The sequence below is a fragment of the Nannospalax galili genome, unplaced genomic scaffold, assembly GCF_000622305.1.
Source record: "Nannospalax galili isolate Female #2095 unplaced genomic scaffold, S.galili_v1.0 scaffold290, whole genome shotgun sequence".
Lineage (NCBI taxonomy): Eukaryota > Metazoa > Chordata > Mammalia > Rodentia > Spalacidae > Nannospalax > Nannospalax galili.
Genome location: NW_008331486.1, coordinates 2,738,087 through 2,758,683, shown reverse-complemented (window position 1 = coordinate 2,758,683; position 20,597 = coordinate 2,738,087). Strand labels below are relative to the sequence as shown.

The 20,597-nt window shown below is 40.1% G+C and overlaps 1 protein-coding gene across 3 annotated transcripts in view; it reads left to right on the top strand.

Annotated features, from left to right (window-relative positions):
- Scai (suppressor of cancer cell invasion) overlaps positions 1-20,597 on the top strand; it is a 151,122-nt gene that overhangs the window by 122,955 nt on the left and 7,570 nt on the right. For all 3 annotated transcript variants that reach the window (XM_008824779.3, XM_029559603.1, XM_029559606.1), the window contains 7 exons: positions 150-251; positions 1,095-1,173; positions 3,485-3,584; positions 7,193-7,274; positions 15,418-15,490; positions 18,874-19,047; positions 19,244-19,344. In XM_008824779.3, the coding sequence (XP_008823001.1) occupies positions 150-251; positions 1,095-1,173; positions 3,485-3,584; positions 7,193-7,274; positions 15,418-15,490; positions 18,874-19,047; positions 19,244-19,344 (711 nt within the window). The remainder of the gene's footprint in view (positions 1-149; positions 252-1,094; positions 1,174-3,484; positions 3,585-7,192; positions 7,275-15,417; positions 15,491-18,873; positions 19,048-19,243; positions 19,345-20,597) is intronic.

Below are 20,597 nucleotides of genomic sequence, written 5' to 3'. Positions count from 1 at the left end.
ACTCTCTCGAGACACAGAGAATCTGACAAGCATAATGTCAGTACAGTTGATAAAAGTAGGATATTTGATGTAAAGAATAAGAACAGTTGACCATGATAATGCATCAGTGAGATATCACTTTTTCATTATTTTTTGGTGTGTAAATGTAGGAATCAGCTGACAAGCCCACCAGACGAGAAAACCCCCACAAGTATCTGCTCTACAAACCGACCTTCAGCCAACTGTATACATTCTTAGCAGCATCTTTTAAGGTACGTGTGGCCCAGCACATTTATGCAGTGGGAAAGTATGCCTGTGGTAGATTTAGTCACTCTTCATATATCTGACTTAAGTATTTAGGTTAAACATGAATATGGAACACTTTTTGCATACTGATCCTAACTGTTGCTATATTTGGAATGACAGTTGCTTATTATGTGAATGAATAAACATCAGTTAATGAGAATATCGGTAAATTATCATTCCCTTATAGGTTTATATTAAACTACTTTGGGCTTAATCAATGCAAAACTGAAAAACAGAAACAGAATGCATAGCATTCATATGTTCAAGCAGCTCAATGAGACATTTTAACCCTCTGATAGAACAGTGTTAGCACATGCCTAATCCCAACATTTGGGCAGGAGTTGGATCACCTCCTGGGTAACATAGCAGCTAGTTCAAGAGCAGCTTGGGCACACAGCAAGGTCAAGACAAGTGTGGTCTCCATAGCAAGGATGTGCCTCAAAAAAAGAAAAAAATGAGAAGTTTTCCCAATGTTTACATAGAGAGAGCTGTGACAGACTTTCCCTTTCACACCACCAATGGAGCTCCATATCTCTCTGTGTTTTCAGAGAATATTCTCTAACAACTTGGGAGTTTGAAGTGGTAAATATCTTCCCAGCTCTTGGCAACAATTATACAATGTAGATGATGGTGAACCTCTGCCATGTAGTTTTAGTTGGAACCAACAGAAATAGGATTCTTCTCCTGGAAATAACAGCAGTTTGTTAAATGACACCATTTCTCCAACAACTTTAAATTGTCGTGACCATTAAATAAAACTTGTTTTTCCTGTCTGTGGTTTTGTGTATGTGGTTTTCTTTTAATTTCAGGAGCTGCCTGCCAATAGCGTGCTTCTGATTTACCTGTCAGCCACTGGCGTTTTCCCCACAGGTCGTTCTGATAGTGAAGGTACAATAAAGGAATGCTCCCCATTGTGAGCAGGGCTTGAATTCTCATTATTTTCTACAAGACAATGGCCCATAGCCCAGAGACCACCTCAAGCTTTCTAAAGAAGCTGCCAAATTTATAGCCTTGTCTGTTTGTTGAGTGGCAGTCTTGCAGACAGCCCAGCCAATTCTCTTACAACTGATATTTTTGAATGAAGTCCAAAAATCATTAGACAACTCATATATCAAACATATATTTCACTATCAAATTTACCAAAAGCATTGTATGTAGATGTATACCTGTGGAGTTTGATATTTTGACACTAAAGGATAATGAACTTCACTAGCCTGCGTACTTCCCATCATTGATTCATTATGAGCCTTTAGTGCATTTGGGGATTGGTCAGTGGCTACATATGGCTGAAAGTCTTCGTAGAAATCAGTGTACTCTTGTAACTGTGAAAGTTCAAGTCCTTGTTATGATTTTATTTTCAGTCCTTTTAATTTTGTTACTATGAATTTAATCTGTGCAATATTGGGATGCTGTTTCAGAATAAAACGTTACTCTGTCCAGAACATCTGAGTCCAGAAATTGTTCAGACTAGATAAATAAAGGAATTGAGCATAAATAAAAGAAATAAGAATTGGGGAAAAGAGAATTAACATTTTCAACATTTTCCTTCTCATCTGTTTGTTGAAATTTGCATTCCTTTATAAAATGCATGTCCCTGTCATCTTCCTTGCATGGCCTACAGAGTCTCTTAAAATATTAAAACGAAAACAAAACAGAGTCAGTCTCTATAGTCTTCACATTGCAGTGATGTTTTAATGGAATATAGCAGAAGTATGAACATTAAAAGTGATATGAGGCCTGGTGTGTAGGTCAGTGATAGAGTGTTTGCTTTGTGGTACAAAGTCCTGAGTTCAATCCTCAGCACTGGGAGAAGTAGTGATGCAACATCAGAAACTACCCTAGTTTTTATTCAGAAGTTAGTAGTTCTGTTTATAGTTAATGTATTCCTTTATAAGAAAACATGTTATCAAATTGGGTTTTCTAGGTCTTTGGTTAGAATATTGATCTATTTATCTAATTACTATATATAACTTAATTTTCCTTATTCAGTGATTACCTGGACATCCCACAATTGCTGTTCAATGTAGAAAAGTGTTAGCTAACTTTTACAACCAGTAGGAAAAGACTAACTAAAACCAGAACTAAGCTGGGAGTGGTAGCTCCTTTAATCCCAGCACTCTGGAGGCAGAGGCAGGTGGATCTCTATGAGTTCAAGCCCAGCCTGGTCTACATAGTGAGTTCCAGAACAGCTGGAGCTACAGAGACCCTGTCTCTAAAAAGACCCCACCCCCCCCAAAAAAAAACAGAACTAAAAAAGTTGACACAGTGGTACAAGTTGATTTTTCATATACTGAAATTTGCAATACATTTTATAAAAATGAAGTTTTTGTTAATGAGAAATTTCAAGTTCAATTCAGAATTTTCATTAAATTTTGCAATTAGTATCTCATTTAAAGTTATATTCACTGAATCAGATGTAGTAGTATAATTCCTATAGTGCCAGCTACTACTTAGGCCAGGAGTTCAAGACCAGCTTGAGCAATATAATGAGACCCTTGAATTTACATATTTTGAGCATGTGTATATGTGTGTGTGTGTGTGTGTGTGTGTGTGTGTATGAGAGAGAGAGAGAGAGGATTGATAAAGATTGCAGTTTTTCTTTGAGATACTTAAATTTTGCTTGCAATGTAAAAGTTATTTTGAGGGCTGGAGAGATGGCTCAGCGGTTAAGAACACTGGTTGTTCTTGCAGAAGACCTGGGTTTGAATCCCAGCACCCACATGGCAGCTAACAACTGTCTATAACTCCAGTCCCAGGGGATCTGACAGCCTCTTGGGCAGTGCACGACATAGGTGCACTTACCTACATGCAGGCAATACACACATTCAGATAAATTAAAAATAATAAAATATGAAAAAAAAATTTTTTTTAAGTTATTTTGAACAGCCCAGGTATCCTTCCCTTTTTACTACCCAAATTAATGGGATGCTGTGGATTCTTGTTTTGTTTCTCATTATATTCTGTTTGAAAAACTGGTGAATAATTAAATGACTTTTAAAAAAATGTTGAAACAGGCAACTTGCTGAAATCATCTAAATATTGCATTCTAGTAAAATGTTAAATTTTAAAATAATTTAAATGTTTTGTAGTTATTGTCCACCTGTATCCAAGGGAGATTTACCTGGTACTTTTGCATCTGAACATCAGATCAGTGTTTCCTTCCAGTTGAATTCTAGGCTTCTTTGCTCTGTTCTTGTAGGTCCTTATGATTTTGGAGGTGTACTTACTAATAGTAACCGCGACATTATAAATGGAGATGCAATTCACAAACGGAATCAGTCCCACAAGGAAATGCACTGGTATGTATTCTAGTTTCTTTTTATTCTAGGGATTATAGCTCTTTTACAGTATTAAGAGAGGGCTGGAGAGATGGCTCAGCGGTTAAGAACACTGGTTGTTCTTGCAGAAGACCTGGGTTTGAATCCCAGCACCCACATGGCAGCTAACAACTGTCTGTAACTCCAGTTCCAGGGGATCTGACAGCCTCGTCTGTCCTCCGTGGGCACTGTACGACACAGGTGTACTTAACTACACGCAGGCAATACACACATACACATTAAAAAAAAAAAAAGTATTAAGAGAAATGGAAAGTATATTTTCCTCCTAGTCAGTTCCTTTAGACTACTGTTGATAGCACTTATTGTATTACTCTATGAAAGCATGCCTTTTTACTAAACACAGTACCACCTTTAGAATTCCTCTAGCTGAGAGAAAAAAACCTGATTTTTAAGAGCAATAATACTTTAATATAAAAAATAATACTTAATGGGACTGGAGAGATGACTCAGTGGTTAAGAGCACTGACTGCTCTTGCAGAGGACCTGGGTTGGAATCCCATCACCCACATGGTGGCCAACAACCATCCATAACTCCAGGTCCAGGGGATGGGATTCATAGCCCTTTTCTGACCTCTACAGGCATTGCATGGCATGGGTGCACTTAATACATACAGGCATAATACACATATGAAATTTTAAAAAATGTTTAAAGTACTTTATATAAAAATATCGACTGTTTATATGGAAGCATGGAGAAGAGAGATGAGACCTGTGATGTTTCAGATTGTACATGAAGTAGCTCAAGTTACCTAAGCCACACGTGGTACTGTTGCTTACCTTATTTTTAAATTGTTATTTTAGAAAAATGTAATGCATATATGAAAACGTACTCAACAAGTCTTAATTGTCAGAGTATAAGTAACACCATGAGAAAATATGACCCATCATCTGTTAGGATAGTTGTAGCAAAAGACAAGTGTTGGTGAGGATGAGAACAGAGAGCCCTTGAAGACTGTTGGTGGAAATATAGATTGGTTTGTATAATTATTACAGAAAACAATATGGAAGTTCCTCAAAAGGTGAGAAATAAGTGCCATCAAGATGGCTTAGAAGTAAGTGCGCTTGTTATCCAGCAACCCTGAGTTCAGTCCCAGGGATCCTCATGGTAAAAGGAGAGAACCTGCTCCACAGAAGTTGTCCTCTGACTGTCACATGAACACTATGCACACACACAATAAATAAAGAAATAAAGAAATGTAAACAAAACAAGTTAAAATAGGCAAGTACAGTGCCACATGTCTATAATACACTTATGAGTTCAAGACAGCCTGGACTACATAGCAAGACCTGTCTCCAAATAAGTAAAGGAATGAGTGAGTAAATAATTAATAAATAAATAAATAAATGAAGATATGAGTGAATGAATAAACAAAACTAGAACTGTGTGGTTGGCTAGATGGCTCAGCAGTTAAAGCAATGACTATACAAAGAAAAGGACCAGAGTTTGGATCCTCAGAACCCATGTAAATGCCAGATGTGTGTGTTAGCCTATAATTCAACCTGGGAAGGAGAGGTGATCCCCACAGGAAGCTGGTTGACTAACTTTATCAGCAAGCTCTGAGTTTGAGAGACACTGCCTTAAAGAATAAGGTAAACATATCAAGGAAGAGTCTCAACATTTACCTCTGGCCTATACATATTCATGCACACATATGCATGTACTCACTCGTATACATCCAAACACATGTGAACACAGAATACACTCCACAAGCATGTATACTATAAAGAAGAAAAATAGAACTATATATCAGCAGTCTTATTTGTAGGTGTATATCCAAAGGAAATGAAGTTATGTCATACAGTGAAATACCTCAAACAAGATCCCAGCACCCCCATATTCATTAGAATATTATTCACAAAGGCCAAGTTAGAAACAACCTCTCAGAAATTTTGGGGCTGGAGAGAAGGTTCGGCAGTTGGTTAAGAGTGTGTAGTGCTCTTGCAGAGGACCCGCGTTTGTTTCCTAGCACCACGTTCAGTGACTCACAACTACCTATAATTGTAGCTGCAGGGGGATCTGAGGCTCTGTCATTCACAGGGCAAACAAACATGCATACACATGCATATCTTTTTACAATTCTTGGACTGGAGAGAGGCTTAGTGGTTAAGAGGACTTGATCCTCTTGCAGAGGACCCAGATTGAATTTCCAGCAACCACATGGTGGCTCACAACTACCTGTACCTCCCTCTTCTGATCCTGAAGCACATTCCTGCATGTATGTGAGTGTACCCCTGTTGTGCATTGCCTTGGAGGTCGGAAGAGAGCTTCGGATTCCCCTGGAACTGGAGTTAAGGACGGTTCATAGCCTCCATGTGGATGGTGGAACTCGAACCCAGGGCATCTGCAAGAGCAGTCAGTGCTCTTAATCACTGAGCCATCTCTCCAGCCCCAAGGGTTTAGTCATTTTTTAACATATATAGACTCCTTAGCTTCGGGGGGTTTTGGGTGGTTTTTGTTTTATCTCACTGTGTGTATTACACATGATGCTCTGAGACTATAGAACTGAAGTAGTTGTCCTCTCATAGCCTCCCAGGGAGGCTGTTCCAACTTGTTTAGATAATATTTTTGTTTGTTTATTTGTTTGGTTTGGAACAGGGTCTCTCTGTAGCCCCAGCTGTCCTGGAGCTCACTATGTAGACCAGGCTGGCCTTGAACTCAGAGATTCGCCTGCCTCTGCCTCCCTAGTGCTGGGATTAAAGGCGTGCACCACCATGCCTGGCTAGATAATATTTTTAAAATACTATTTTTATTTTTTTATGTGTATGAATGTATTGCCTGCATGTATGTAAGTGTACCTGTTTTGTGCAATGCCTGTGGAGGTCAGAAGAGGGCGTCAGAGCCCCTGGAACTAGAATTATGGATAGTTGTTAGCTGCCATGTGGGTGCTGGTAACCAGTACTCACGTCTTTTGCAAGAGCAACCAGTGCTCTTAACTGCTGAGCCATCCCTCCAGCCCCTTTAAATTGTTTTGTTTGTTTTGTTTTGTGACAGTGTCTTTGTATAGTCTCAGCAGGCCTGGAACTCTGTGTAGACCAGGGTAGCTCCATCTCACAGAGGTTTGCCTGCCTCTGCCTCCTGAGTGCTGGGACTAAAAGTTGTGCTCTACCACGCGAGGTAGACTTTTATTTATTAATTAATTTTTAAAACTGTATTTGAATGTTAAGTCTGAGTGTATATAAGTGCACTTTTGTGAAATACCCAGAAGGACAGAAGAGGGCGTTGGATCCCCTGGAACTGGAGTTATAGATGGTTAACAGCCACCATGTGGATGCTGGAATTCCAACCTGGGTCCTCTGCAAAAGCAGCCCATTCTTTCAACCACTGAGCCATCTCTCCAGTTCCCTGGCTAGTTATTTTGAATAACAGTTAACTCTGGATGTTTTTTCAGATAGAATCAATATGAGTGTCCAGTATATACAGATTTTGTATGTGTTTTTTTTTTTTTAACAAGTTTTGTTTTTCTCTCAGTGTTGTGATGGGAAACAGCTGATCAAACTATAGATACAAGGTTTTTGAACTTTGCCAGCACAGCTTATGAAATTCCTCACGGTTATTATTTTCTCCCCAGCCTTCATCCTGGAGATCTCTACCCCTTCACAAGAAAGCCCCTGTTCATCATTGTGGACTCCTCCAACAGTGTCGCCTACAAGGTGAGTTGCAGGAGAGCTAGAACTCATGCTGGATATGGTAGCAACCCCAGGGTCCTAGTCTTAAGGTGTGCCCTTTTATCTTGCTTTGTTTTACTTATTTTCTTACTTAATTTTACAGTTTGTATTTAGTGTTTCTTTTCTTTTGAGGTTGTGCATGCTAGTCAGGATCTGGTGCTATGAATAGAAACAAGAAGAAAACGCATGAATGGACACTCAGTGGAAAATAATAAATCCTCCTGCAGGAAAAAAATATTCAAGATTTCCAAGATCTCTGGTGGGAGGTTTATTTTTGTTATATAACCCAGAATAATTTTCTTTTACAGAGCTAGAGATAATATGGGTAACTTTTTTCTAGTTTTCAAACATTTTCCCTTTCTGCAAAGCTAACTGTTGTAGTTTAAATAAAACTTCTCATGTTACACAGTGATGGTCTTCTAATATTAACATTTTTTTTTTGCATGTACTTTGTTTTTTTAAAGAATTTGTAAAAATCAGTGAAAAGGGCTGTGTGTGGTGATGCATGTCTTTAGTCCCAGCACACAGGAGTCAGAGGCAGGTGATCTCTGTGAATTCAAGGCCAGCCTGGTCTACATAGTGAGTTCTAGGGCAGCTTCGGCTCTAGGAAGACCCTCTCTCAAAAAGGAAAAAAAAAGAGAGAGAGAGAAAAAAGAGGACCCTGAATGCTGGAATAATTGATGGTGATTTAACTGGTAGATATTTTTTACAGTGCTTTGCCATGGAAGCAATACTTTTCAGTGATTCTAAAAAGAATACCAGCAGCAAAACACTTTCAAGTCTCTAGAGTTCAAACTAAAATAATTCATAGGAAAATACAGTCTTTAAAGTCTTTTGTATCTTGTTAGAATGTTTCATTATGTCCACTCATATCCTGGGTGCTCAGCTATGCCATGTAATACTCATTCTGTTGTGAATTGGGAAGCAAACCTTAGAAGGTTCCTTTTAGGCTGACAGTAGAGATGGCATCAGCTAGAAATGGGCACTGCTCCTATGTCCATGGTCTCTATTTTCTTCTCATCTGTACTTTTATTTTAAAAATTAAGCTCTTGCTGGGCGTGGTGGCGCATACCTGTAAGTCCCAGCACTTGGGAGGCAGAAGCAGGCCAATTTCTGTGAGTTCAAGGCCAGCCTGGTCTACATAGTGAGTTCCAGGACATCTGGGGCTTCAGGGAGACCTTGCCTCAAAAATACAAAAAGAAAAAAAAAAAAAAGCTCTGAATTCCAAGAACATGCAACCCACCCTAAGTTTTTTTTAGCATATTTCTAGCTTCCCATTTTGATAAATTTAATGTTAAAATTTTTTATTTTTAGAAAACTTATTTGTGTGCTTTTTTAAGCTATGTATGTATCTTTGTTGAATGTGTGGAGTTGGGGAGTTTTTAAAGGAGTTTGAGCAGGAGAATTGCTGAAAGTTCAAGACCAGGCTGGGCTATATAGTGAGTGCCTGGTCAGCTTGGGCTTCATAGTAAGACCCTGTCTCAGATAAATACAAAAACAAATAAACAATACCAAACAAAATCTTGGGAAAGAAGGTTCAATATATGCAAACAAAAGTTCTTTAAAAACAGAATGGAAAGGCCAGGCACGGTGGAGCATGCCTTTAATCCCAGCAGAGGCAGGTGAATCTCTGTGAGTTTGAGGCCAGCCTGGTCTACATAGCAAGTTCCAGGCCAGCTGGGGCTACAGAGGGAAAAAAAAAGGAGAAAAATCAGTGGAATAATTCCAAAATGTAAACCCCTGCCAGTGCCTTAAATTTTCCTTTGACATAGCTAAAGAAATAAATGTCTATGTGTATTACAAACATGTACACATAGCATACATATATACTTACCTTTTCACGGTGTTTGAAATATCTTCTTGTGCCCTTGAGAACATGATTGATTATTTTTATTTTTTTATTTTATTTTGTGATGCAACCGGGGCTTCACATCATGCTAGGTAAGCACTTTACTACTGAGCTACAGTCCCAGCCTCGGTGATCATTTTTGTATTCTTCTCTTTGCTTTCCTTTGTGTTGCTTCTGTTTGGTTTTACCTGTATCTTTTATATTAGAGATTTTCGTCAGAGTATCATAATCCTCATTTGTCTAGTCCTGATTAAGAATGGAGTGAGAAACTAGGTGAGTGAGTAGGTCCTTGAGATGGGACCTTTTAGTCAGGGGGCATCCTCTGCTGTCACTACCTTTAGGTCTTCCTTTATGAGAAAACTCGATATGCTGCCTAAAATATAAAGGCCTACCACCATTATGTGTACTTTCCCTAAGGTGTGTATCTATGGGTTTGGGGCTTTTTGTCTCCTGAGTTCTTGATTGAAAGGAATGAAAGGCATAAACCACACTGTCCCACCCACCCTTAAGATTTTTGACACATAGAAGCTGGCTCACACCTTTAATCCAGCACTCTAGAGGCAGAGGCAGGTAGATCTCTGTGAGTTCAAGGCCAGCCTAGTCTACTTAGTGAGTTCCAAGCCAGCTGGGGCTACAGGGAAACCCCGTCTCAAAAAGACACCCCCCCCCAAAAATAAATAAATACATGCTGAGTGATTAGATGAATGCGCTGTGTTCTTAGCTTCTATTTAAAGAATCTTTATGTTAGCCAGGTGTGGTGGCACAGGCCTTTAATCCCAGCACTTGGGAGGCAGAGGCAGGTGGATCTCTGGGAGTTCCAGTCTAGCTGGAACTACAGGGAAACCCTGTCTCAAAAAGACAAAAAAAAAAAAAATTTTTTTTTTATGTTAGAGTTTGAAATGTCCTGTGTAACTATGCCTTCTCAGTCCAAATTCCTGCTCTTTTATACTTGGAAGAAAAGGAACTTTGCATGCTAGGCTGAGCTTCCTGCCAAAAGGAAAGACCAAGATCTGTATGGCAACTATGACCCATATTTTGGCTCTCATGCTTTCATTAGGATTAAAATGGGCAAGCTGATTGGCTTTCTCTGTGATAATAGAGCACTAGCTAGAAATTTTTTTTAAATTTTTATCATTTTTATTTTATGTGTATGAATGTGTTGCCTGAATGTGGGTAAGTCTACCTGTGTTGTGCAATGCTCCAGGATGTCAGAAGAGAGCATTGGGTCCCCAGAACTGGAGTTACAGATGGTTGGTAGCCGTCGTGTGGATGCTGGGACTTGAACCTGGGTCCTCTGCAAGAACACCCAGTATTCTTAACTGCTGAGTGATGTATCTCTCCAGCCCCTAGAAATTTCTTTTAAGAAACCTCCATAACTTTGGGCAATTCTTTTTAGTTCTGTTTTCTTTTCCTTGGAAGAAAAAAATCATTGTGAGCCAGTACACATGACTTAGATATTTGTAAAAACAGCCTCATCCTAAAGTATTTGGTATGTGCAGATTGCCACACTCTTTATTAAGTCACTCACCACAGATTGAGATATCCTACCTGTCCCCCAAATTCTGCTGCTTTAAAAGCCCATCTCTGCTGGGCGTGGTGGTGCACACCTTTAATCCCAGCACTTGGGAGGCAGAGGCAGGCAGATCTCTGTGAGTTCAAGGCCAGCTTGGTCTACATAGTGAGTTCCAGGACAGCTGGAGCCATAGGGAGACCCTGTCTCAAAAAGATCGGGGGAAAAAAAAAAAAAGCCCATTTCTTAATTTCTATTGTCCTGCATTTGTACTCTGCTAAGTGTAGATTTGTGTTAGCATCTGGGGTTTGTTAGACAGTTTGAATTGTTAGATTGGAGTTTTTCATTCATGCAAATGAAAATTCTCAGCCATTATTTCTTTAATTGCTAGCTCTGCTCAAGTTTCTCTCATGCCCTTCTGGAACTCTCAGTTCACCCAGGCTTTCCACATTTCTGAGTCCTTCTTCTATATTTGTCATTTTTTTTTTTTTTTTTTTTTTTTTTTTTTTTTGGTCCTTTTGAGACAGGGTCTCTCTATAGCCCCAGCTGGCCTGGAATTCACAGAGATTCTCCTGCCTCTCCCTCCAAAGTGCTGGGATTAAAGGCATGCACCACCATGCCTAGTTCTGGCATCTGCTTTTCTAAGTGTGACTTTCAAAACCTAACTTCAAGTTGCTGGATTGCCTTAGGGCAATCAGGATCTAATGTTAACTTGTTTTCCCAGCCTCTTTTCCTCCTCTCTCTGGTCATCCTTGAGTTCTCTGATCATCCTTGGGTTCCTTCCATTTTCCAGCCATAGCTTACCCCCATGGGGCTCTTACCTAGTTTCTTGACTTTTTTTTCTTTTTCCTTTTTGGAGACAGGGTCTCCCTGGAGCCACAGCTGTCCTAGAGCTCACTAGGTAGACCAGACTGACCTTGAAACTCACAGAGATCCACCTGCCTCTGCCTCCCAAGCGCTGGGATTAAAGGCATACACCACCATTCCAGGCCTAGTTTCTTGACTTTTATTACTACATCCAGTCTGACTATATCCTGGAGCACTATTTCCAGGCCAGACCATTCTCTAGATCTCCCCTCAGTCATCTACCTACAGTACATATCCAATTGGAGCTTTGACTAGTGATTGCAAACTAACATGCCCCCTAAAATGCCTAGACTTCTGCCTCCAGCTTCCTATTTTAGTTAGTGGCTATTAGACTTTCATAGCTGTCCTAGCTCAAGTCTTGGTTCATAATGGATGTTGTTCTGCTTTCCTCATATCCCACATCCATGCCAAGAAACCCTTCTGGATCTAATTAAAGGCCTATAATCTTATCTCCTCCACTGCCATCCCCCTGGTCCCTGCCACTGTTCTTACCCACCTGAGTCATTGCAGTAGTATGCCAACTGGCTTTTGTCCTGCTTTAGCTCTCATACATGTGTGCTTGAAAGTCAGGATGTCCTTTCTCTGCCCCAAATCTCCTGTGACTTCCCATCTCACTCAGAATAAAGGTCTTATTCAGAACAAAGGACACACACGTGCATCCCTGACCTGCTCACTTGCTCTGTCTCTTCAGCAACACTCATTTCCTTCCTGGAGTTAATGTTCCAGGTTGTCTTCTGCCCTCTCTACCTTGAATTTTCATACCCTCATGTATACCAGTTGTGTGAGCAAGTGAACCTCTTAGTAAAGTCCTTCCTGATGGCCATGTTTCAGATCACTTGTCTTCTTCACCTTGTGACTTTATTGTTTTTGAGGATCATAATGTTAACATTAAAGCAGCTGGGTGCTCTGCTTTCTTCTTAATCCTTTATGTATGCACTTTGTGTGCAGTTAATGCTTAGGCATACATTTGCCACCTTTTTTTTTTTTTCTAGTACTGAGGTTGAACCGAAGGCCTCACAAATACTACACAAGCACTCTACCACTGAGCTTCATCTCCAGTCCCTCTTTTCTTTTTTATTTTGGGACAGTATCTCTCTAGTAGCTCAGACTGGCCTTAAACTTCCTCTGTAGCACAGGCCAGCCTTGAACTTGTGATCTATTAGGACTGTGCGTCCAGGCTCACCTTTGCTACCTTTATTATCTTCATTTAGCTGATGAGAAAACCTAGCTACAGAAAGGTTAAGCATTTTTCCCTAAGGTCACATATCCAAGTAGGTGGTAGCCACACTGACTTAAAAACTGTGCTATTAATATAACTGATTGTATTTCATGCTATGTATCTTGAGCCTCTGTTTTCTTTGAAGATTTTATATTTTTTACTCATTTTGCTTACTGGGAGCCTGCCTATATCTGTTACTAGCATCCCTGTCCAAATATCATCTTCAGGAAGACAGAATTTGTGTGTGTCGGGGCGGGGGTTGGTCTTATTGATACAGAGTCTTCCTGTAGCCCCAGCTGTCCTGGAACTCTCTTTGTAGACCAGGCTGGCCTTGAACTCACAGAGATCTGCCTGCCTCTGCCTCCTGAGTGCTGGGATTAAAGGCATGTGCCACCACACTCGGTTGCTTTGTTTATTGTGTCTCTAGAACTTGGGACACTATGTACTCCATCTACTTAGTATTTGTTGAAGAGATCTTAAAGTAAAGTGTGTGTGTGTGTGTGTGTGTGTAGATTAATACTCAGTTTTTTTTTTTTTTGAGACAGTAACACATGCAGGCCTTGAGATCCTCCAATCTCAGTCTACTAAGCAAGGTTATAGGTATGAATCACTGGGCCCCACAATTTGGAACTTTTGTTTGTTTTTTTTGAGGCAGTCTTGCTGAAGCCCACTCTGGCCTTGGTCTCACAAAGACCTGCCTGTCTTTGCCTCTTGAGTGCTTGGATTAAAGGTATGTACCACCATGCTCTGCAATTTCATACATTTTTAAAAAAAGAAAATTTTAAAGAAATTATTTTAAGTTTATACGTGTGTGTGTTTTTGTGTGAATATATGCCGTGTGTGTGGGTGCCCAAGGAGACCATAAGAGGGCATCAGATTTCCTGGAGCTGAAATAACAGGCAGTTGTTAGCTGCCTGATGTGCATGCTGGGATCTGAGCTTCCATCCCCTCTGGAAGAGCAGCAAGTGTTCTTAGCCACCGAGCAGTCTCTTCAGTTCCTACCCCACAGGATGGATTACATTTATTATTATTTTTTATTTGTGGATATGTTGAGGTGGGGCTATACATGCCACAGGATGCATGCATGTCCAGTTTTTCCAACCACTTGGAAAACTGTCACTGTATTATATATACATAAGTCCTAAATGTTTTTAGGCCTTTTTCTGATTTTTCATTCTGATTCATTAATTTTTTTTTTTTTTTTTTTGCCTTTTTTTTTTGAGGCAGGGTCTCCCTGTAGCCCCAGCTGTCCTGGAACTCACTATGTAGACCAGGCTGGCCTTGAACTCACAAAGATCCACCTGCCTCTGCCTCCCAAGTGCTGGGACTAAAGGCGTGCGCTACCATGCCTGGCTCATTAAATTTTTTAAATTATTATTTTTTTATCTCTTTGAGACAGGGTCTCCCTGTAACCCCAGCTGGCCTGGAACTCACTGTGTAGACCAGACTGGACTTGAACTCACAGAGATCCACCTGCCTCTGCTTCCCAAGTGCTGGGATTAAAGGTGTGTGCCACCACACCTGGCTAATTTATTTTTATTTTATGTGTATGAGTATTTTTGCTGGCATGTATATAAGTGCACCCCATGTGTGTGCAATGCCTTCGGAGGTCAGAAGAGGGCATAGGATCTCCTGGAACTGGAGTTATGGATGGTTGTTAGTGGCCATGTGGGTGCTGGGTAGGGTGCCACGTCCCCTACCCAAGCAGCCAGTGTTCTTACTTGAGCACTGAGCCATCTCTCCAGCCCGTTCCTTTAGTTTTGTGCTCACACTTGTGTCAATGCTACACATTTTAATTACTGAAGTTTTAAAGTGTATGTTTTAATACCTGGTGAATCATCTCTTTCCCAAGAAATCTAATTTTTCCGTGTGAATTTAGCATCACATTTTTCTGTTGCAGGGGAAATCAGCAGTGGCCATTTTTGTTGAAATTGATTTCAATTTCAATAAATTAGCATAATGACTGTTTAGAAGGGTTCCTCATAAGAACATAATATGTCTTTCCATTTATCTATCGTTTTGTTTTTTGTTTTGTTTTCTTTTTTGTCTTTTTGATACAGGGTCTCCCTGTAGCCCCAGCTGGCCTGGAACTTGCTATGTAGACCAGGCTGGCCTTGAATTCACAGGAGATCCGCCTGCCTCTGCCTCTGGAATGCTGGGACTAAAGGTGTGGGCCACTGTGCCCAGCTTCCATTTATTTAGAAGTTTTATTGCTTTACCACATAATTTATGGCACTAAAAACTTTATCCATGTATAAAATCTGCCTTTAGAGAAAAAAATATCCTAAATTATTCAATGTACTGTTCCTATAGTCCTAGTGGCAGCTTAATTCTTACTGTAATGGACACTTTGGCATCATCATATGTGAGTGGTCACTCTAAGCCTCAATAAGAGATATACTCATTCCCAGAGCCTTCGAGGCTTCTTGGAAAATTTACCCTGGTTTATCTGATGTAGACTACCAGATGACCCTTACCTACAAGGCTATACTCATACTTATGCCATTACTTCACAATTGAACTTAACTGTTTTGATGGCAAACTTTAGCATCTTTGTGTGCATAGTAATGAGACAGAGACAGGATATCAGCAACTGCTGCTCTTTCCACATGTGCTTATAAGTTGAAGAGCCCAATCTATGGTCAGATCTTTAATAAAAGTCTTGAATTCTTATATATTACAGAATTTCACAAACTTGTTTGGACAACCACTAGTCTGCTTGCTTTCTCCTACTGCATATCCAAAAGCTTTACAAGGTATGTTCCCTCAGGGCCTGCTACACTAATAGATCTTGAATGAAAAAGTATTGGTCTTTGTTTCACCTCCCTTCATGATTAGGTGTGTATATGTGGTATTCAAGTGGTAAGTGTCGATCTGAAATAGACCCGGAAGCCTTGCCAACAACTAGGCTTCTCAATATGCTACTATTAGGCCTAAGTTAGCTCATTTCTGAGAATGAGTTGGTTTGACCCCTTGCTGTTAGAGAGTTCCTGATTTTTACATTTGAAAATTGGTTTTGCAGGTGTATAGCACTGTTTTCTATATCTTTATGTATTTTAGGCGTCTTTAAAGACCATAAGATTGCTGGTCTAGGAAACTTCTCAACCTATGCCTAAGAGCTAGGATAATCTGGCACAACTTAAGGGGGCATCTTTCTTTTCTTTTTTTCTTCAAAGTTTTATCTTGTATTTTTTTAAATAAAAGAGCCTCTTCTGAGGCTGGGCTTGATAGTGCACACCTTTAATCCCAGCATTCAAGAAGTAGAGGCAGTCAGATCTCTATGAATTCGAAGTAGCCTGGTCTACATATCCAGTTCCAGGCCAGCCAGAGATACATAGACTCTGTCTCAGCAAATAAAGAACCTCTTCCAAATCCACCAGAAGGACAAATTTATTTGGGCCATTTCTCCAGTGGCTACGAATGGGAAGCCGTTTGCCCTTAGTGATTTGTCCTTAATAGGTAACACATAAAATCTAATTCTAATTCCCAGTGATTTCCTAGGTAAAATGCTAAGTGAACCTTCACACTGTCTTAGCAGACTTGTCACTGTTTCACTATCTCCCTGACTGTGAATAGTGCTGATGTCTCTCTGTGGGAGATGGCATTTTACTGCTACTTCCCAGCCTGAAGTCCTGTCTGCTGACATAGTTTGACACAGGAAGTGATGGTCAGCATTTGAATGCCTGAGAGAAGCTGGAGACTTTCACCGTTGTTTTAAGGTAAGTTCTGCTGTTTAACAGGGAAAATCTTGTAGCAACACTAAGTTCATATAGCCAAATGCCAAAATCCTAAGGGATAGAACTTACCTTCAAACAACGGTAAAATTCTCCTGCTTTGAGGATTTTGTCATCCTGCTGCTTATCGTTTCTGGAGGAATGTAGCTTCTTTCCACTCCTAGAGTGCTGTCTTCATCATGTCCTAATGTAGCTTTATTAAAACTACATGTTCAAATAGGCCCGTACCAAGATTATTTGGTCTGAAAGATTTCATTGTGTGGAGGAAGAAAATACAGACTTAACTGAATTTGAATCGTAACTTAGCCACTTGTTAGCTGTGTGACCTTGGAAAGCTATTCAATCATTCTGTGCTTCAGCTAATCATCTAGCAAGAGATACTAGAATAAACTACCTACCTTGTAACATAGTGTCAGGTACCTAGGAAGTCCTCCCACTAATGTTAATATGTGTAGATTTGATGCATGTCCTTCACATTTTTTGCCCTAGCATCCTATATACTGTAAAGCTTAGATTGCAGATACTTTTAAATGAATTATTCAACCACCTAGACAGATTCAAATTTCTATTATGAAAAGCATTTAGGATTGTATTCAGTAGCATTGTTGCTAGTAAACACTCTGCAAAACGGGTTGACACTCTGGGCAAAAAGTAGTAGATACATTAGTAATTTGAGCACTAGATAAGGTTCCTACACTTTTGGTGTCTAAAGCCTGTAGTTTTATCATTAGCCAAGACTTGCGTTACTCATTCAGCACACACTTCTTTAATGTTTATTTACCAGGCGTTGTGCTAGGCACTGGGGACTGCATTGGACCTGATAATACGCTTGTGTTTCTCATAGAGCCAGTGTCTAGTAGAAGATAGTGGTGACCTAATGGGCAGCACTGTACGTGCTACGAGAGCATCCCAGGAGAAAGCATTCGAACGCAAACACGGAACTGCTCATGAGCACATAGGAGTGAAGCAAGGGGAAGAGATGATTTCCACAGTGGACTTCCCGGGCATGGAGAATTGGATGGAGAGGGGAATGCTGAACAGGAGTGTCCAAGCAGGGAAATTATATGTGCTATGGCCCTGAGTTTGTGAAATACTTAGAGAAGTTAAGACAGTGCCTCTTGTTGAAGGGTAGAGTTTGGGTTGTGTGTTTGAATGATGAAAATCCTTTTAAGGATTTGTGGTGTGATTTGAGTCAAACAATGGGGCATCAGTGCAAGATTTTAAACAGAGGATAATCAGTTAACCTCACTGAAAATGAATTGGAGCGGGCACTGAGGGAAATGGGGAGATGATGGTGGCCAGACCTCAACAGTGATTGAATGCTAAGCCCACTGAGGCTGCAGGACTTGGGGGCAGAGAGAGCAAGAGGGCAGGAATGGACATACGGGTCTCTGGCTCAGGGGTTGGTAGAAATACTGAGACTCATTGAGGACTAAAGGGGAAAGCTTTGGCTTTCAAATGTTTCATGTTGAGCTCAAGGTCTTCTGAGGGTAGAGTTGACTGTAGGAGTCTAGAGGAATGCAGTGCATTGGGAGATATAGGACAAGAGCAGCGCAGTGCATTGATACAGGATGAGCTGTGGAGCTGATTTAAGGTTTTCTAGGAGCCACATTTCAAATAAAGCTGGTGAAGTGGGTGTTAACAGGATGCCTTTTTGCACTAAATCTTTGAAATCTGATATGAATTCATACTGTGTCTCAGTTTTGAGCAGTCATAGCCTTTGTGTTTAAATAGATCATAGGACATCAACAGAGCTGGAACTAAAGAATTCAGTCTTAGTTCTAGAAAATTCGGGATCAGTGAACATATGAGTGGCAACTAACATCTTAAAGAGTCAGTGAGGTCAGCAGTGCAAAGCACCAAGAAAGAAAATGTTGATCTCTTAAGAACCAAGCAAAGTGCTTGGTGCTTAGTATTGGCATACCTGTAATTTTACACTTGGGAGGTGGAGAGGCAGGAAAATTAGGAGTTTGGTATCATCTTGAACTACATCTTGAGTTTAAGACCACTCTGAGTTACTTAAGACCCTGTCTAAAAATGAACTGGGGAGGAGAGACAGAGAAAGGGCAACTTACAAAGGAGAACAAAAAAGACTAGTGTTCGTGAGACTCCCACATGGACACTCCATGAACTAGCACTTGATGTATTATTTAGTTGGAAGTTAAAATAATGAGTGTGTTTACTTCTCTTTCCTTTTAAGTGAACTAGGTTCTATTTTAATTTTATTCAGCAGAAAGCAGTAGGCCCAGAATGTGTTTTTATAACTTCATGAAAACTTTATGCTGTTGAATTGTTATTTAATGATGCAGCTTAATTTTATAAACTATCAGTATATTAAAATACTCCTCATGTCTTGTTAACTTTTGCAGAACTGTTGTCTATATATAACATGTTTGTTATTACAGATCAATCTCAACGAGGTAGCCTCTTCACTCTCTTTTTGAACAATCCTCTAATGGCCTTCCTGTTTGTCTCCGGATTGTCAAGCATGCGTAGAGGCCTATGGGAAAAGTGTCAAGAATATCTCCGAAAAATCAACCGTGATATCGCCCAGCTACTGACCCATTCACGTTCAATAGGTATCCTACTGATCTAACTGCACCCTTAAAAAAAAACATACTATAATGACTTACAGTGGCATCTACTTTAAATTGTTTGGGCCTTTTAAAGGTACCTGTCCCAGATAAGAAAGTCCCGAACACTTTCCTGAACTTTGTTTCCCTTTGAAGTGTCATTTTTATGTTGTCTCCTTTTCTGTGCCCTTCTCCTCTACAGATCAGGCATTTCTCCAGTTTTTTGGAGATGAATTTCTTCGCTTGCTTCTCACAAGATTTATCTTTTGTTCAGCCACCATGAGGATGCACAAGATTTTTCGGGTAAGTAGACAATATTAATAAAGACCAAGTTTGCCTTTTTAATTAATTTAAAGAATCATTTTATATGTTTTACTTAAGTTTAAATAGATCCACAATAATGTTTAGAAGTAAATATGTACAGAATAAAGATTAATAATATTGTGGGTATGTGGCACATGCCGACAATCCTAGTACTCATGAGGCTGGGCCAGGAATATTGAGTTCAAGGTCAGCCTTGAATACTGTGGGAAAGCAAACATATAGGAAAATGAATAACAATATTGTGACACCTGTAGCTTCCATCCTGTTAGGACCGTTTTCGTGATCTGGGCATGCTGGCTGCTGCCTGTAATCCCAGCAATAAGAGGCTGAGGCAGGGTGCTGGAGAGATGGCTCAGTGGTTAAGAACACTGGTTGTTCTTGCAGAAGACCCGAGTTCGAATCCCAGCACCCACATGGAAGCTAACAACTGTCCGTAACTCCAGTTCCAGGGGATCCAACAGCCTCTTCTGTCCTCCGACAGCATTGCATGACATTGGAGCACGTACCTATATGCAGGCAATACATGCATACATATAAAATAAAATAATAAAAATTAAAAAGAGGTTGAGGCAGAAGTTCAAGGTCATCTTTGGCTAAGTTAGTGAGTTCAAGACCAGTCTGGGATATATAAGACCTCTGTGTTTAGAAAACAAGAGAGATGCTCGTTACCTTTGAGGACCTTCCTAATCTATGGCATCAAATGCAACTCGTTTCCTGAATTTTAGGATTATTTGACTTTTATTAAAACCTTGTCATTTTTATTTCTATTTCTAATATATTGATTAATCTATATGACTTTTTTTTTTGTGTGTGTGTGTGTTTTTGAGACAGGGTCTTCCTGTAGCCCCAGCTGTCTTGGAACTCACTATGTAGACCAGGCTAGCTTTGAACTCAGAGATCCTCCTGCCTCTGCCTCCCAAGTGCTGGGATTAAAGGCTTGCGCCACCACACCCAGCTTGTATGGCTTTTTTTAAGCAATAGTGTTTTGAGAGGTGGGAATGTAGCTCAGTGGTAGAATGCCTGCCTAGTATCTACGCACAGTGCCCTGCTTTCAATTGGTAATACCACTTGAAAACAATTTAAATGTAATATACCTATACTAATACACATTGTATGTATATATGAAATGTGTTCTAGTTTGTTTCTCCATTGTGATGACAAAATACACTGACCAATACCAACTTGGGGAGGAAAGAGTTTACTTGGCTTACATCTTCCAGGTCGTAGTTAAT